Genomic DNA, 19,208 nt, shown 5'->3' with positions numbered 1-19,208 from the left:
CTAGATGGGATATCTACTACATTCTTTTTTCATCTACATAAATGAAATAATTTAGGTCAAATGATCAAAAGCTTAGCATGAATCATAAAATATCATGGCTGCTCAACTGGTATCCATCCAGATTTGTACCATTTTGTAAATCCAGAGAACCTCTTGAATGAAAGAGAAGGTTGGTTCAAGTATAGGAAGGACGCCGACACAATTCTATTCAGGTTACCTATTCAGTTTCTGTAGAAGACATGGCTATTAGAAAGTGGGGTACCACATACTTAAGAAGTTTCTGACTGTAATTGCAGACCAAATGTACTTAACATACCAACTCATCTATTGATATAGGAATCCGCATTTCCTGTTGTGTATAAGAAGGCTACTGATTTATTTCTGTTAACTTTGTATCCCACTACTTTGCTGAATGAATTTATAGCTTTAGTTTTCTGGTGGAGTTTTTAGGGTCTTTATGTAAAGAAACACATCATCTGAAAATAAGGATACTTTATTTGTTTCCTCTCCTTTATGTATATACTTCTTTTCAGGTCTCTAGCCCATCTTCCCAGCTCTCTAAATTTCAAACTACTTCTAGAGGTGGCTTCCAGAATCAAGTGAGCTAATTCCTTAAATGAAATGGGTCTTTGTCTTTCTATACGCAAACACATCTGACTGGATCTGTTTCTCTGGAAAACTCAAACATACATATTAATGTGTAATTGAGGATATTTATACGAACATTAAAAAACAGTAAAGGAAATAGAAAGTGATTAAAACATTCAAAAGGAGCTCACTTGTTGTTGTTCAGCACACATGTAATTCCAGCTCCATGGGATCTGACACATTATATGTATTATGAAACATGTTTTCCTGACAAAAGCTATCATCAAAAAATCCTTTAGTATAAAGCTTTCCTTAAAGCTCCAAGCCAAGGGCTGGGCAGTAGTGGCTCATGCCTTTAATCCCAGCACTTGGGAGGCAGATCTCTATGAGTTCTAGGCCGGCCTGGTCTACAAAGAGAGTACCAGGACAGCCAGGTATGAAATTAAATTCTATACAACTAGTATAATCTAAAACCCCTTTAATTCTCTATAATATAGAGGATTTTCTTTTTTAATCTTAAACATTAATATCTAATGCTCTTATTTTTTACTGAACAAACTGAAGGTAGAATATGTCTTACCAGACCCAGAATCTCATAGCTAGATAAGAAGTTGCCTATTTTTCTAAGCCTCTTCTATACTGAGCCCCCAAGTTCTCTATGGAACATTTTGGGTTATAGGTGGTTAATTTTATGTTTTTGTTGAGGAACTGAAGGTTGATATTTCCTACTCTACTATACTTAGTCATTTTTGAGTTATCCTCATGCATACTAAGTTATTTATGCCAGTGCGATTCTGAGGACTTGTGAACAGTGCTTGACACAATGGGGTAGGCCCTTGAACTGGTGCATATCACGTTCCTAAATTAATTCAGTGACAGCAACAACCTCTCCTCATCTTACTCCTGGTGGGTCTTTCAGCTATGACAATACAACAGGGGCAACTAACTACTTTTTAACCTGATAAACGTTACTTAGTGAAAGCACATGGTCAGAGACTTATCTCGTTCTAAAATACAGAATGGTACAAACTGACCTTCACTGTTTATAAAGGAGGTCTACAATGCACGCTAACCATTTGGTACAGCACTTTTTCCATTTCTTACCAAGTCTCGCTGATCTTCCTGTACCAAATCCATTTTGTGTACCAAGCAAAAGATTTTGGCTTCTGGAGAATTCTGCAGAATAGCCTCAAGGCATGACTGATAGTAGTGCATGTCCTTTTCAAGTTCACGGCTCTCCACATCAAAGACATAAATCAGAACCTCCACATTTCGGAAGATGTTGTCACGCTGGCTAGTGAAATAATTTTCCATGAAGGTATCTTGTCTGGTAGGAAAAAAAGTCTAGATAGTAAACGAATCTTCTGTTCAGTTACTCCTGCCTGAACTTTTGTTGCTTGATCAGGTGAAATATGATCTTAAACTTTAATTCAAAGAGGAAATAACAGCCAAATGTGGTGAGCTTTACCTTACTCTACTTCATGGTCATTACCTGCAATCATGTAAAATCCTCCTTTCTTATATTTTGTTATTGTTATTACTGTTGTTCTTGAGACTCCATAGCCCTGGTTAACCTACAACCAACAAAGATCCACCTACCTCTGCATACTTATCATGTCTGGCCCCTCCTTTGGTTATAAACACACCTTCTGTTCATTCTTTGAGTGGTTCACGGTTTAACTCATGGGTCTTTTACATACATTGATCACTCTTTCATGCTACTTGTTCACCTCTTCATCTATAACTCCAGCTTATTTCCTTATATTTCAATCCAGTCCACACATCTTCATAGAAACTACCTCTATCTTGGGCCAGCTCACTCATTGTAGGTTCTCTACCAACACATCCCTCTCATTTGCAACACTTAGCACAGGCAAGATGCTATACTTATGTTATGAGTTCTTGATTAATAGCATTCAATTTTCTATACAACCAGATAAGAATCGCCTCTGATATTATCTCCCACTGTCTCACAGCTTTTAAAAGAAGGATGGTACATTTTTTTAAAGATTTATTCATTTATTCATTTGTTTTATGTGAGTACACTGTAGCTGTCTTCAGACACATCAGAAGGGGACATCAGATCTCATTACAGATGGTTGTGAGCCACCATGTGGTTGCTGGGAATTGAACTCAGGACCTCTGGAAGAGCAGTCAGTGCTCTTGAGCCATCTCTCTCCAGCCCAGGATGGCACATTCTTTTTCTCTTTCTTTTATAATCAGAAAAGAAATTTATTTTGAATAAACAACTCAACTTTGCAAGATGACATTACCTCAACTTTTCTTTGAAGAAAGATAAGTATCTGATCAGTTCATAAAAACACCTTTCTCTCCCCTGTGCAGGGCAAAAACACCAAGCTAAACCGAACCGAACCGAACTGAACCAAACCAAACCAAACCAAACCAAACCCTTTCTCTGCCTGACCTTTCAGATGTTGATAATGTTAACAAAGGACAACCACTGAGGGCTTGTCACTCTGTGCTCCATCCTATTATGCAAGTCAACTCAGTTTCCTACTCTCTGCCACCTGTGCTCTTCCCCAGGACTCCAGCTCCAGTCAGAAACGTTGTAAAGCAGAGGCAACCCCGGGGACCCCTGCAGTGCAGAGGCTCAGTGGGTGAGCAGTATCAAGTTACATTCTAAGTAAATAGCTAAAGGGTGAAGCACTCCAATGCCAATTTATTTTAAGCAGGCTCTGTGTTATCTATGGTTTGCAAGGATGGCACATTCTTAGTGTACATTTGCTGAATAACACTAGCCAAATAGTCTACATTTATGAAAATATTACTTCAATGATGGCTTTTCAGCAGAATGCTACCCTTTGCTCCTAGGTTGGCTGTCACTTCCCAAAAGATCTCAACAGTTAGACAGCAATAAAAGAGTAGTGTCATTTAGTGGTGCATATGGAGTGGTATTTACAAATTTCTAATTCTGCATCTTGCTAAATACAGCTATGTAACCTTGGAAGAATCATATTTTCCCCAGCGTATAGATACTTGATCTACAAAATTGAATTTCATATTATAGTATCTAAAAACAAGGAACTTGGGTAAATCTGTTGACATAGACTAGAGAATTAGAAGCAATTACAATAAGGGAAGATTTTTAGCCAAAATGTTAACTCAGCTGCTATCAAGAACGAATTATTTTCTTAAGACCACTTAGTTATTTATTATTTTTTCAAAACCACTCACTGAGCAACTTTTGTATGTGTGGAGCTGGGATATACTTACCAGACAACAACATCTATTTTTTTTTTTTTTTTTTTGGTTTTTTTCGAGACAGGGTTTCTCTGTATAGCCCTGGCTGTCCTGGAACTCACTCTGTAGACCAGGCTGGCCTCGAACTCAGAAATCCACCTGCTTCTGCCTCCCAAGTGCTGGGATTAAAGGCGTGTGCCACCACCGCCTGGCAACAACATCTATTTTGTAAGACACTATAATGTATATTTTATGCATTTTAACTTAATTAACATAACCAATATATGGGTTGGTTACTTTGCTCTATTGTACAGGTGAAGTCACAGTGCAGAGGGTTTGAATAATATACCCTAGACAAAGAATCTGTGTTTTTAATCACTCTGGACTACACACTGTTGCTTCAACACAGAGGCACAATAAGTGCAAATTTTATGATTGCCCTGGTTATAAACCAACAATAGGTAAGTGCATGTTCGGAATCCAATCTACAGTGACAAGACTACCTAGAATTACTATTTTAGATTCAGAACAGTCTAGTATACTAAATAATAGCTAAGAATGCAATACTAGTGCCAGTCAACCTGAAAAAGAAATCTAATTTATGCCACTGTAAAAGAGGCCTGATCTATCCCATAGTATACATATTCAGGTAGAGCTTATATTAGAGCTACTTAAATGTGTTTTATGTAGAAGGTATTTTCTAAGTTGTACAAAACACAGATCTTTATTAATCAGCTGACAATACTGAAATATGTTTTAGCCAGTACATCTATGCAAATGATAGTTTTCTATGTGTATCTGCCATGCTGATTATACTAGATGACATCATTATCGCCATCAGCTTCACAAATAAGTAGGCACATAGTACTTACCCACCACAATCCCACAGGTTCAAAACCAGGTTTCCCAGAAATCGAACATGAGAATGTTCTACATCAACTGGAAGATAAATGTTACAAGTCTAGTATTTGTAGTAAAGAACATGACATTAAAGATAAGCAAAACACTAACCCATGGTGTTTAGAAGGACCAAAGTGGAGTGAAATGCTCAAAGCCATAACAAGAAGGTGATTTTTTTAGCTTAGTCATGTGGTTTAGTGGCAAGGTGGGTACCTATACTACCCTATGCTAAGGAATTGGCTCTTGTGTAAGTAATTTTTAAATTTCAGTAGTTTAGTATCCAAAGCAGAAACAATCTCCAATTATAATATTAATGTTAAAATTTAACACGCAAGACAGTGACATACACCATTTAACGAATATTCCCAAACCCACATTCTTACTTCCAAACAAAACAGACAGAAAGCAAACACAAAACAAACATAGAACATAACAAAACTAACTCCTGTACTAACTTCCTCTTCAGTGAATGTGTCTGGTGATTTTTCTTTCTGACTCTCCTGACATATTCAATTCACTTTGAGTCCTTTGTAGTATCTCTTAATTTCAGTCTTTATTTTATAATCCATCGCTCAACATCAAGGAAGGCCCTTATCTCCTCATGCCTATACTATAAAGTCAGTAAGACTTTATAGTAGTGTGAACCTACCACAAGGTTCATCTTCTTAACACTACTTTGAACATATCACTCCCCGTTCAAAACACTCTCAATGGTTCCTCCATGTTTAATGGGGGAACACTCAAGGTCCTTCATACTTTGGCTTAAAAATCTACCTTTATATCTACCCAGTAATTGCATTAACAAATCCTCTCACTTCAGCCCAGTATGTTTTTATTCATAATTCCCAACCCTACTACCTCCCCAGTCCCCAACACATTTTCCTCTCAGGGGTCGCAAACTTGCTAAATCAGGCCATGTGAGCAAACCTGTACCATTAAAAGCTTGCTAAATCTGAGAATAAACATCTACCATGGCCTCACGGAGGTGAGAGTTACTCAACTCTTGTTCATTTCCATTCAAAGTTTATTGGCTCAGGTTTACTAGATCTTTAACATCTTAAAATAGTAGCCTGAATTCTAGGTTATTATGAAAACGTTTACAGGAGATTACTATTTCCAATTTTTCTAAAACAATGGACAGGCCAAAAAAAAAAAAAAAAAAAACGCATCCACAGGCCACATCCAGTACACAGGCTATCTGTTTGCGACCTCTGGTGTTTTGTTCCCTCCCAGTATCCATTGCCTTTTCTGTCATTTGCTGCAAAGCCCCCTTCTTCCTTTCAGAGTTAATCCTAAAACCCAGACTAATTCCCACCTCCTCCAAAAGCCCTCTTTCCCTGACAAAAAAACCCACCTACCATTATCTCTCCCTCGGAACTCATTTAAATATTTATTAAGCAACTACTCTCTGCCAGGCACTAGAAAAACCTCAAGAAAGAATAATGGAAGAGTTTATCAGGAATATTTCTCAGTATCTAGCAATTTTACTCTACATCATTTATGTGATTGTTAATTCAATCACATAGTAATATTTCCTGTGTCTATCTCCAAGTTGTCACCTAAACAAACTGCTCTCTATTTTTCTACAATTTTATCTTCTCATAATGTCTAGATACAAACCATCATGAGAAAGGAAACCATACAGACTTTAGTTTATATAACAGTTCTGTCTCTGCATGACCTTAGGCAAGCTAAGAAAGCTTTTAGAATTAGCTTCTACTTATGTGAAAAAAGAACATAGATAGTATTGACCTCACAGGATTGCTGTGAGGATTCAAAGAGCTATATACACACAGTGCCTGGCACACAGTAGATACTCAAACTACTTCCTTTTTCCCCTTCACTTCCCCCTCCTTGGAAAAGGAATCATATCTTACATGTCTTTGTATTTCCAACAGAGTCTACGAGAGAGTAGGTGCTCAAACTGCTATTAATTTGAAGACTATGTATACGGTCTAGTACTAAAAAAAAAATGGAAAGAAGTGCTACTGAGAAAGGGAAAGACAATAACAAAAGAAGCGACAGGATTCAGTGACTTTTAGATATGGGGCATATGGGATAGAAATCTGGTTTCTATTCCCATATCACAGAAACAGTTCTCATCAAGTGACTGATGGCCCCATTGCCAAATCTAGTGGACTTTTGAGTCCTTGTCTTACTTTCTGCAGCATGACACTGTTGACTACTCTCTTTTCCTGAAAATTAATTCTCTTCCTTGGTCTCTGGCATCACAGTTACAAAATCTTGGGAAGTTTCTCCCTCATGGGTTCCTAATCTTCTTTCTGTCCCATAAATGTGAGGGTTCTTAGGGACTCAAAATAGTCTTCCCCAAAGCAATATACCTGACATAATATTACACTTACCATGTAGATAGTAACTAGGCAACACTAGTGCCAATTTCTCTACTATTTTTCTGACTCATATATTGTATGTCTGTACTGTAAATATCCCAAGCTCAATATATCCAATGTGGCTCATCTCTCCTTTCATCCCAGCAAACCTGTTCCTTTTTCAGTGTTCTCAATCTCGGTGAATTTAACCAGCTGCCTAATATAAAACCTCTCATCCTTTCATTCTTCTTCCCCCTCACAATTCTCTCCAAGGTCCCCAGAAAGTCCTGTTGACTCTGCTGCTTAAGCATACCCTCCAGCTCAGTAGCTTTGCGCCATAGCTACCACCACTACCCCAGTCCAAATAAAGTCCCTGCAATCCCTTAAAAGTTGTTTTTAATACGATAAAAAATTACTTCTCACAGTTCCAAAATCTTGAAAATTCTGAGATCCAGCCACCAGCAATGTGGAAGTCTAGTTAAAACAAGTCTTCTGGCTTATAAGTGGAACCTGTTTCTTCTACCGTTGCATCGTTCCAACCTGTATCCGCATTACAGATACAGTGATGTCTCCAAATTGCTGAATTTTATACCATTCTTTAAAAAAGACACATCCCTGATTGTGTACATTAAGAAGAAGGCCAGAATAATAACCCCAGAATTATTAGTGGTGGTTGTCTCTAGAAAGTTGGCTTGACAATGAATAAAAATGAATGTTTTATACTTAAATAACATTCGAAGCTTTCACAAGTATAATTTTGAATTAAAAATGTAACTTTGACCATGCTATTTCTTTGTTTAAAAGATCTCTCATAGGTTGACAACTTTTCTTGGCTTATAAGACATATCTATATCTATATCTATATCTATCTATCTATCTATCTATCTATCTATCTATCTATCTATCTATGTATCTATCTATCTATCTATCCATCTATCTCCCATTTCCTGCTTCCCTGCTAAATTTTATGTTCCAGGTATGCCCCCCTCTGGTTCTCCTATAACCTTGCTGCTCTGTTATCATTAGAGCAACTGAAAAGAATAAAGAAAGACAGAACTCTGGGGAATCATATTCACTTATGGGGCAGAAAGAAGAAAACATTATAAAGAAAAACTCATTTTTTTAAAGCAGGGAGGGATGATTAAATGCAAAGGAAGAAAATCAAGAGTAATAAAGCATTAAATAAAAAGCCAAGAGAACAGAATTTTGAGGAGATAGGAAATTTTGGAGTTGTCAACAGTGTTTGAGGCTAAAATATTTCATAATCATTTTAGTGACAAATTTACCATTCCAAAACAACCACATTTTTAACATTTACCTAATAAATTAATAATATCATCATTTCTGTACTTAAAATTTCAAAGTTCAGGCGGCTTTAAATTTAACAAAATAAAACTTGACTTTTTTCAGGAATGACAAACCAGGAAAACATTAACACATTAAAGGCAAACAATATTTTAAAAGTAGTATTCTTTTTACTACCTTTAAAGAAAATCAGTAACTGCATCAAAAGGGATAACGGATACAAAGTAATGTACTAGTCCACACATTTAGCAACAAACACAGACCTGTCTTCATTAGTGACAAACTCATTAATGATGATATGCTAAAACATTAAGACCAATATTTTTCATTATATTTTTTGCTATCTTTGATGGAATTCAGGAAATACTAACCAAGTCTTACCAGTCAACTTACTACATCTTTAGGGGCAGGAACCCTATCCCTCTGACATTATTTGACAAGAAATACTTCCAGATTGTACTTGTTCAATAAATGGCCTATTTTAGTGAATATGATTATATAATTTACACCACTATGCTCATAATGATGCTGCTGGATTATGTCAAAAGTATTTACAGCAGTTTCAGCAGTTCTGAAATTCTTGCTGTGAGACTATTCATTGGATTCAGGGCAATAAAGCAACTCCGCTGGCAAATTAGAAACAGGAGTATCGGTGGTACCGAGAAAAGATGTTTCAACAAAGCGAACTGAATTTAAAGTATGAAGAAAAGGTCTTCCAGGAATTGATGAGCTGTGTAATGTAGACAGGCTTTGTCATAATAAAAAGAAGAGCACAGACTGTGATTCCAACACTGACACTTTCAGGCTGAATGTGATTAATTTTGAAGTTATACTTTCATTGTCTATTAGAATAAAGATAATAGAAAATTAGAGTAAATAAAAGAGGGCATAAAAGTTACAGTAGTTTAATAAGCATCTTTACTGAAACCACACAGACACTAGCCCTATATATTTAGTCTAGAAGAGAAAAAAATTGAATATATCCAATCAAGGTACAAGAAAGAAAAACATTTGGACAATTACACTTTCTAGAGGCTAGATATCAGCTACAAGTATGACAAGATAGGAAACTATCTTGACCAACATTTTTTAAAAGATTTATTTATTTGTTTATTTATTGATTGATTGATTGATTATATGTAAGTACACTGTAGCTGTCTTCAGATACTCCAGAAGAGGGAGTCAGATCTTGTTACAGATGGTTGTGAGCCACCATGTGGTTGCTGGGATTTGAACTCCGGACCTTCGGAAGAACAGTCGGGTGCTCTTACCCACTGAGCCATCTCACCAGCCCCTTGATCAACATTTTTGACAATTACTTAGATACTTATCAATTATAGAACTATATATAACTATGAAGGACAGCTAACATATCAAATGAGAGAATAAGTAGCTAAAATCCTTTGTATTATGTACAAGAAAACTGCAACCCAATGGCTTGGATTTTAAAAAAGAAACATGAACCATCTAATATAAGGATTCATTATTACACTCAAAATATAAACTGTACAAAAAACGGCGATGTGTATGCTTCAATAAAATATATGCAAAGAAGAGTTGTGGCTTTAATTATTATTCAGTTAAAATGAAGGTTGTTCCAAAACAAGAAGGTAGGATTTCGCCATTCTAATGACAAAGTAATGCCCAGATTCAGAGATGTAGTAGGCCCACCCTGCCCTGATTAGACCACATCTGCATTCGTCTTATAAGAAGAGGAAGTCCTTAAAAACATTTCAAAAGTATGTCACATGAGGAACCAGAGATGTTTAAGGTAAGGATAACAAAATCTGGGAAGCAGAGAATGAGTAAGATAAATTAAGATATTGAGTGTTTGCAGATATTTGTAAAGACCAGAAGAGAACCATAATAGAAAGAATAAAGAAAGACTTGGTCCTTTTGTTAGGAAGTAGTTTTCTGATCACCAAAACTGCTCTAGTTATGAAGTCTACACTACACTCCAAGCCCCCAAATAGCAATAATGCTCCTCCTCCTTTGTATACCTCCTTTGTTTCAAGAACATAATGTTCTTGAAACCAGATTAGGGCACCTGAACAGTCCTAACTTGTTGCTAAAAGTACTGAACGTGCTAGAAACCCAGACTGTAATCTGAAGGCTAGGGAGAGCAATGCCTGCCCTCACCCTGAAGCCAAGAACAAAGGCAGAATTCAGAAATGCTTCGATGCTTCAGAACGAAATGACAATCTGCATCAGAGTAGGGCACTCCCAGGATCTTCCATTTCATTGCTCTGATAGCCCTTATAGCCAAGAAAGATTATACTAACATTCTAGCCATAAAGGTCAATAAGATATTTCCCAACTCAGAGTAGATTCCTGAAGGAGAAGACCTAGGTGTATAAAGAAAAAGAACAGAGTGTAGAACAGGTATACCTCTCCTTACTATCTCCAAGTTTACCTTTTAATAAAGACAACCACTAACTCCTGTATTAAAACCATCTTAGGTTTTAATATAGTCTAGTTAAGATCTATGATTTTCCCCTTTGTATGAAAAGTTATAAACAAGCATTCTCCCCACAAAATAAGCAGGCAAAGGGTTCCTATCTTTGCCTAAGAAACTGCAGGATACACAGGAAGTTAGCTGAGAACATTCCACTTTGCAAGCAACCTAAAAAGGAAAGCAGCTCCCCAGGATAGTGAGCAATAATAATCAGAATTAGGCCATACATTCTGAAAAAGGAAAGCATGCTCCAAAGCAAATTCATCAACCTGTGCATTCTCAAGCTGCTGCAATCAAGTGTGTTATGCAGATTATTAACAGCCAAGTCACCTCACTTTACAATAGGATGAAACATCTTACTTGTTGCACCAAGACGACGTGTGTCTCTGGCAATATAATTTGCAAAGATAATAGACCTCATGCTGGTCTTACCAGATCCACTTTTACCCATCAACAGGACCTAAGGACAAAGTAAGGGAAAATGTTAGCAAAGCTAGAGCAAATCTAGTGTAAATAAAGGGAGCCATTTCTCTTCTGTAGCTGGCATTTTACAGATGTGCAAGTACCAATGACCAGTATGGATCTGTGATTAAACCATTCCTCAGCCAATCGTTGAGGACATTTCAAAAGTCAAGCAATTACCTGCTATGAGTTACACATCACTTAGCAATACAAGCGTGGTAAGTTCGTGTGTGTGTATCTCCAACAAGCAGATTTCATATAGTATAACTAAAAAGTTCTTCCTACTGCTCTGTTCAAGGTCAGGCTGTTTTCCACTTCAGCCCATGATTTTATCCCTTCTGCATATTTCTATAATTTTTATTTCAGGTTTCTGCCTCTTTAAATTACACATAAGACCATTCTTGATTAAGCTTATCTACTTCTGTCATTACCTTTTGATTCTCCTAGCCTCAAACTTTTAGCATCCATTCATATTTAACTGAATGGCTTACAGTCTCTTTGCTTCCAGCCATTTAGGGAGCCCTGACTCTGTGTCTGGATTCATCCTATATTCTCTACCATCCTTTATTCTTCTTTCTACTAAGTCTCAACTTATCCATCAAAACTTGGTTCAACAATCATCTCGGGAATTTTCTCTGGAGCTGGGGATGTAGCTCAGTAGCTCAGTACTAGGGCACTTACCTACTATAAGTGAAACCTGGGTTCAATCCCCAGTATTCTCCTCATAAAGTTTCTTTGACCTAAATGCCTTAGGCCAGCATTCCTCAACCTGTTGGTTGCAACCCCTTTCGGGAGTCAAAAAACCCTTTCACAAGGGTCACTTCAGATCATCACAAAACACAGATATTTATATTATGATTTGTCACAGTACAAAATTGCAGTTATGAAGTAGCAACAAAAATAATGTTGTGGTTGGGGAGTCACCACAACATGAGGAAGGGTCACAGCATTAGGAAGGTTGAGAAGCATTGGTTTAGGCTGACAGGTATCATGCCTGCCCCTCAGTGGTACTACTATATCATTGCAGACCATAAAGCTCTGTAGTCAGTCCCTCCGTATGACAACTCTCTCACAAGACTGGAAACATTTGAAGGACAGAGGGACAGTCTTTGTATCCTTTGTGTACTTTTTTATCTCCAGTGCCTAACAGGGAACAAAAGCTTGAAATGCACTCATCAAAAGAATGGTGGCTCATGCCTTTAAGCCCAGCACTTGGGAGGCAGAGGAAGGCAGATTTCTGAGTTCGAGGCCAGCCTGGTCTACAAAGTGAGTTCCAGGACAGCCAGGGCTATACAGAGAAACCCTGTCTCGAAAAACCAAAAAAATAAAAAAATTAAAAAAAAATTAAAAAAATGAACAAGCCAAGAGGAAAAAAAGAAAGGACAACTATCTGGTAGAGAGCAAGGCTTTACAGACATCTTTCTTGTGAAAGGATTTGACACAAGAAAAACACCTGTTAAAGCCAAATAATCTTGCACTACAAGGAATCAGAGTTAAATGACTTTCACAGTCCTTTCTAAGCACAATGTTTATGAGATACAGTTCTGCTAACTTTCCTTTTCAAATGAAAGAGATACAGATTCGACCTCCAATCCTAACATATCAAAATGTCTGATTACAAATATAAGAAGCTTTAATGAAAACATACCGGATATGCATTTGTTCAATTCAACAATTTAGATATCCAGGTTTACCTAAGAAAATTTAATTGCTTATTTAGTCTAAAATTTATATGGACATTTTCCTTGTCCTTTGCAAAACAAATTAACTAAACAATTAACTAGATTAACTAAACATTAATTAAGCAATAACTGTATCTATCTCTGAAGGTCAAGGCTGATCCTTCAATGCATGTGCATTGCAGAACCATTAAAGCAAATGGCAGTTTGCCCCCTTTCTCTTTTCACAGTTCCTTAAGCTTTTCTTTGTATCTACTTTTCCCCTCCTAATTATGTAGAAATTTCTGGCATTTTTTTAGGCATCCTTGTTGACAGCAACTTCAGACATTCATCAAAAAACATCCTCCTAGCAAACTTGAGGCCCAGAATTAAATTTTAGATAAAGTCGGGCTAAAAATATGGGAGCTTTTTTAACCTTACACGGTGAGGATAATTATGTTTGTGGTGTACAGGGAGTTTATTCATGCAAACTTCCTAATATCCCTATGAAGGTTATTACCAGTACTTCACAGGTGATACTAAATCCCAAAAAGGTCAAGAAATATTGCTCCTGAGCTAGAGTCTTAGGGATATTGTCTAAGTCCCAATAAAAGTGCAAAGCAAAGCAAAGAACATCCAATTCCAGCTAGAAATAAAAATTGCACGTAACATTTGATTTGGGTTAAAGAATCAGTGCACACACAGAGGGCTGTGTAATATTTGTATCTGGCTTGACTCCATGAGATTAATTTTAGACAAAGTAAATCTGACAGTAAATAAAGGGATGAGTGTCTCAAAGACCACATAGATTCTTGCCATAATCCAGAAAAAGCCGGATTTCCTGAACTGCAGCTTCTTACCTTTTCCTTTATGTTACTGATGTATCTAACACGTCTTACCTTTTTCTTCATGGCTGCATTTGGCATTGCCCACCTGTAGATATAAACCAAAAGATAGTGTTTTCGTGATCTAATTGCCTTGGGGGGTGGGGTGGGGGGACAAGTAAACTGAAAGATGCAGACAAATATTCTTTAAAGCAGCTAAGTATGGATGAGACCTCTTTTCTAAAGTCTTCATTTTCCTAAATTATAAAGCTGGGTTTATGCTCCCTGTTTCCTTCATCAGCTCAGGAGATGCTTCCTAGGAAGACATATTTAGGAATATAGACCATTTAAATTCAAGATTTGATATTTTGTCATAAAGCTGAAGCAACACTCTGGGTATTTTTATAAATCAAACAATATTGTCATAATCTGAATACTATTTTTTAAATTCATCTCCGTATTTTTCAAATCTAGAAGCATCTTTGGACCTTCAATCGTCCTTCCAAGCTGTATTTCTCATTCATTAAAGGCACAAAGTACATATAACGCAGTTCTCAAATAGGCATATCGCACTATACGTCATTGGTCAGCAAATGTCTGTCCTTTCCTTTTTTATCATCAACAAGGTGATAACATCAAATAACCTTTATAGAAAACAGAAAACAACTCAGAACTGTCTCAATTAGAAGACTACGCATAAACCAGGAATCTCACATCCAGGCAAAGGGTGTTTCTATTCTGTTTTCCGTCATCAAGGGCATGATATCAATCAACCATATTGGTAAATTAAAGCAATTCATTACTGCAGGTTAGGGGTTGTTGCATCTCACAATACTCTTTACAATTAGCATGCCCTCCCTCCCAGGTGCAACATAATCCCCTTTACCCACCCAAGCGATCCTTCCGGCTCCCCTAGAGGAGGCTCCACTTTTGGGCCCACATTCTCTTTCTCTGTCTTTTTCTCGGAGTCAGATTCTTCCATCGCGCAACAAGTCCTTCACAGTGCCTTCTAAATCCGCAGTACCGTTCTTCTGGCTCACCTGCCTATGCTCAGCACCCAGGGCCCGCGGGGCCTGATCTATCCCTGCCTCCGCCTTTGTCCACTGGGGGGCCGCTTTTCCCACAGTTACCTTTACCGACCCGAACTTAGTCTCCAGGCACAGCCGAGCAGGCCAGCCCAAAGGAGCAAGCGATTCGATTCGGTGCGTGCAAAGGAAGAGATGGAGGAGAGGGAGGGCAAGGTGGATGAGGAGTTGGTCCCGAGTTTGGGCCTCACTCGCCAAGGTCTCAAGACCCAAAGGTAACTTGGTCAGCTTCTGTACAGACTGCAAAGGCTGAGATAACGGAATGAGCTGAGCCGAGCTGCAGAAGCAAAGCGGACACTGCCTGGTGGCTCCTCCCGACCTCGCCGCCAGTCACGGTCCGCCTGAGGATGCTCTTACTTCCGCGCCCGCCCTTCAGGAGCGCACGAACCTCACCGCAACCACGCTACTGCAGGCCAGGATCACGTGGGAACCTGCCGTAGTCCCAGGGCCTGTCACGTGCCGCTACCCTTTTGGGGGGGCCCTGGGTTTGCTTGGAAGAATACCATAGAGACTGCTTTAGGAAAGCCAGAGTGCCACCCGCCATCACGTGGCCCGGGCTCTCATTTCCGCGCCATTGGCCCTTAGGGCGGCCTGCGGGCACCTAGACACTGATGGACGCGGCCCCGCCCACTCGCTGCTCAGAGTTAAAGGAGAAGGTTGCAATTTCAGCACCTGCCAGCTAGCCATTTTCACTACTCCTTATGATTAGGACCCTGTGCATTTTTGCATTTTGGTAACTTTTCTTCCCGTTAATCCTTATGACAGTTGAAGTAATTAAAAAAGCAATACATCTAAAGTGTTTTAAACTGTCTTTCCCATAGAAAACTCTCAATAAGTTGTTATTGCCAGGACCAGAACCATACAGAGGGTTTAACACGTCCACCACTTAACTTTTAAAAGTTGCAAACATAATTTTAAATTTTCTAATGACCATGAGATACTTGCTACATACAGAGTTTTATGTGGAAAAGAACTGATTTGTCAACCAGCTCTCAAATCTCAACGCAGCAAGTTCCAACCTCAATGACCTAAGAGCTTCTTAGGCTTGGAACTCTTTTAAATGTGACACCAAGGGAACAGGCTGGGAAAAGGAGTTGCATAGATTGATGCTCCCTTGAAAGACTGAATTTGCCATTCACAGTTTGTGATGGCCTCAACTTTCTCAGCTTATAGGTAATGTCCTCTAGAGGTCTTCCTGACCCATACTCTATTAGAGTACAACAGTCTTTTGAACCTGAAGTAGTTATTTTCTGTCGTATGCTTTTTAATTCATAATATTCCTTTGTAGTTTTTCTTTTGTTGTTGAGATTATACTGTAGACACATTGCTTCTCTCCCTTTCTTCCCTCCAAACCTTGTCATATAAACAACTATCCTTGCTCTTTCAAAGTCATGGCTTTGTTTTTCATTGGTTGTTGTTATATGCACATATATGTGTATACATATATATTCCTAATATAACCTGCTCAGCCTGTATAATAATCTCATATATATGTTTTCAGGGCTGAGCAGTTGGTATTGAAGAACCAGACAGTGTATTCTTCCCTAGGGAAAATTATTTCTCCTCCTCTGAGCATTCCTTGGTTGCCTGTAGTTCTTTGTGTAGAGTATAATACTTACTGACATGGCAATAATCTTGTTTATTTGATCTTTGAGTATAGGATTTCTATTTAAACGCTATAAGGACAAGCACTTACTTTTGAAAAATGTCCTCCTATACACTAGGTTCACAGACCAGAATGTGTGTATATACTCGATATTCACTGAGTACTGTTTTTTTTTTTAATAAAGATAAGAACAAATATGTTAAGGAATTTCTGATTAATAACAGAAAGGAGAAAATGTATGATAGTTCTTTAATATCCACAACACGTGAGTGTATTTTGAGAATGAGCATGCCTAGACATTTTTAGGAAGTAAAGCCAATGAAAAGAGAGGAAACAATTGCTACAAAATTTCTGGAGAGGAGAAGGAGAAGAAGCTAGAGCACAGCTAGCAACATTCCTTATGGATAGAAGACAAAAATTCTATGGAGACATGAGTAGGAGACAAGAGTAGGCATGGACACAAAGCAGTCTCTAGAAGTTGATGATAGGTGGTGTATATGGGTAACTATCCCAGCTATTGTATTCTATTATCAGTGTTGGAAAAGCAAGATCATTTTGGGAAATTGGCCGAGATGTTAACCATTTGAAAGATAAGCGAAAGAACAGCATAAAGAAGCATGCCACAAGGATTTCTGTTCGGTACTGAAAGAACAATTAAGGTTGGAAATAGTAAGATAGTATGGCACACATGCATGGATTGGTTTGGGGGTGTGTTTTTTGCTCTAAATGTAATCAACAACCTTAGTGGAGATGATTATAAGACAGGCTAGGTTTGACCTTTGAATCTTCTTCCAGGGCTTTTGAAGTTTAAGTAGGAAACAAGGATAAGGAGTCAAGAAATTTATAAACACTCATCTTCACATGTCCAGTGGATGCTCCTGTGGGTAAGGAAAAATATAAACACTTCATAGAGTTGGGTTTTCTTAAAGACAGAGGAAGTGGGAAAAAAGCTAAATTGAGATTGATTTTAGTGAAATAGTGTGATGCTTTGAACAAAAATGTTCCCCAAAGGCTCATGTGTGCATTTGTTCCCCCAATTGAAGGTGCTGTTTGGAGAAGTTTAAGAGGTGTGGCCTTATTGAAGGAAATATGCCACTGAAGGCAGCTTTTGAAGAGTTTAAAAACCTGCACCATTCCATTGTTCTCTCTGCTTCATTTTTGTGTTTCAAGATGTGAGCTCTCAGCATCCCGATCGAGCTGTCATGCCTGCTGCTTGCTGCAATGCTTCCCTGCTGTGATGGAGTCTTATGTCTCTGGAACCATTGCCCAAATAATCTCTTCCTGCTCCAAGGTGTCTTGGTCACTGTATTATATCAGAGTAGTAGGAAAGGAACTAATACAGATGTTTGAACTCAATTTCATATTTAAGTTAAGATCTGCATACTGAGATCTTGATAAAACAGCAGGCCTTAAACAAATTATTAGAATTCTCTGAACCTCATTTTCCTCTAGTATAAAATCTTTTTAAAAACAACTTTCTCAGATGTTTTAAGGATTGAACTAGACCATGAAAGAAAATTGCTCCATATAATGGCTTACCTATAAATGGTACTTAATAAATGATATTTTAAAATGTGAAATTCCATGCAAACAGAAAAATGGCTATACAAGTATCTGATAAACTAGAGTTGAAGTCTGAGACAAAAGAGCCATTCTATCATAAATAGAGGCATCAACTCCTCAAGAATATATAACAGTTGTAAGTTCATATGTATCCAATATAATATTTCCCAGGTATATAAAACAAATATTCTGGCTGTAAAGTGAAAAACTCTAATATGTTATAGCATGGAATTTCAATACCACACTTTACACAACAAATAAACAAACATCTAGACAAACTCAGTAAGACTTAAAATACACTTTCTACTGAATGGACTTGATAGACATATCTAGAGTATTCCACAAAAGAGCACAATAGAAATTTTCTCAATTCCACTTGGAAAATGCTCCAGGCTATTATATTATATCACAAAAATAGAAGAAATTTAAAGATTATAATTGTTATTAAGTTTCTTTTCTGATCACTATGCTATAACACTAGAAATAAGTAACAGAAGTAAAGTTGTAAAATCCATAAACATGTGAAAATTAAGCAATATACTCATGGATATCCAGTGAACAAAGAGGAAATTACAAGAGAAAAGTAAAATGATGTTTATAGCAAAAATGCCTATGTTAAAAAAGAAAATGTTCAAACTAACAAAGCAGAACTTCTCACTTCTCAAGTAACTAAAAATAAAAAATAAAGTCCAGAGTTACAGAGATATTCCCATCCAGTAAAGATCAGAGCAAAGTGTTGAAATAGAGATAAGAAAAACCAATACAAAGCTCAACCTGAATAGCGTTTAAAAGATAAATAGAAGTGGCAATCCTTTAGCTAGGCTAATTAAAAAAAAATCCCCCTCCCCCCCCAAACTCTCAAATTGTGAAGAAAACAGGAACAATTACACCTGCCACCTGCAGAAATTCAAAGGCTTATATGAGATTGCTATGAGCAATTTAAGGACAATAAACTGAATAACCGGGACAAAATGGGTAAATCCTTCTTATTTTTTTTCTTTTTTCTTTGTATGTATTCTTCTCTCATACAATACATTCCAACTACAGCCTCTCCTCTCTCCACTCATTCCACCTCCCCTCCTCCCCCACCTCCCCTCTCCCTGCTCCTTTGTTTCCCATTAGAAAAGAGCCAAACAGGACTGACAAAAAGAAGAAAGAGAGAGAGAGAGAGAGAGAGAGAGAGGGGGGAGAGGAGAGGAGGGGAGAGGAGAGGAGAGGAGAGGAGAGGAGA

General features: G+C 37.7%; 1 protein-coding gene across 3 annotated transcripts in view; it reads right to left on the bottom strand.

Annotated features, from left to right (window-relative positions):
• Positions 1 to 15,242, bottom strand: part of Rragb (Ras related GTP binding B) — a 118,435-nt gene extending 103,193 nt beyond the window's left edge. The window contains exons 1-6 of one of the 3 annotated variants that reach the window (XR_003835730.1): positions 14,614 to 15,242; positions 13,799 to 13,832; positions 11,140 to 11,239; positions 6,567 to 6,650; positions 4,662 to 4,728; positions 1,693 to 1,915 (exon numbers count right to left, since the gene is read on the bottom strand). Coding sequence is in view for 2 of the 3 variants with exons in the window: in XM_021152911.2 (XP_021008570.1) it covers positions 1,693 to 1,915; positions 4,662 to 4,728; positions 6,567 to 6,650; positions 11,140 to 11,239; positions 13,799 to 13,832; positions 14,614 to 14,705 (600 nt within the window). In the remaining variant the exon portion in view is untranslated. The remainder of the gene's footprint in view (positions 1 to 1,692; positions 1,916 to 4,661; positions 4,729 to 6,566; positions 6,651 to 11,139; positions 11,240 to 13,798; positions 13,833 to 14,613) is intronic. The other 2 variants (XM_021152911.2, XM_029473611.1) reach the window with 2 other exon arrangements.
• Between the last annotated feature and the right edge of the window lie 3,966 nt (positions 15,243 to 19,208).

The sequence above is a fragment of the Mus caroli genome, chromosome X (assembly GCF_900094665.2).
Source record: "Mus caroli chromosome X, CAROLI_EIJ_v1.1, whole genome shotgun sequence".
Lineage (NCBI taxonomy): Eukaryota > Metazoa > Chordata > Mammalia > Rodentia > Muridae > Mus > Mus caroli.
Note: the sequence above shows the minus strand (reverse complement) of the source record. Positions and strands in the feature narration are given on the sequence as shown.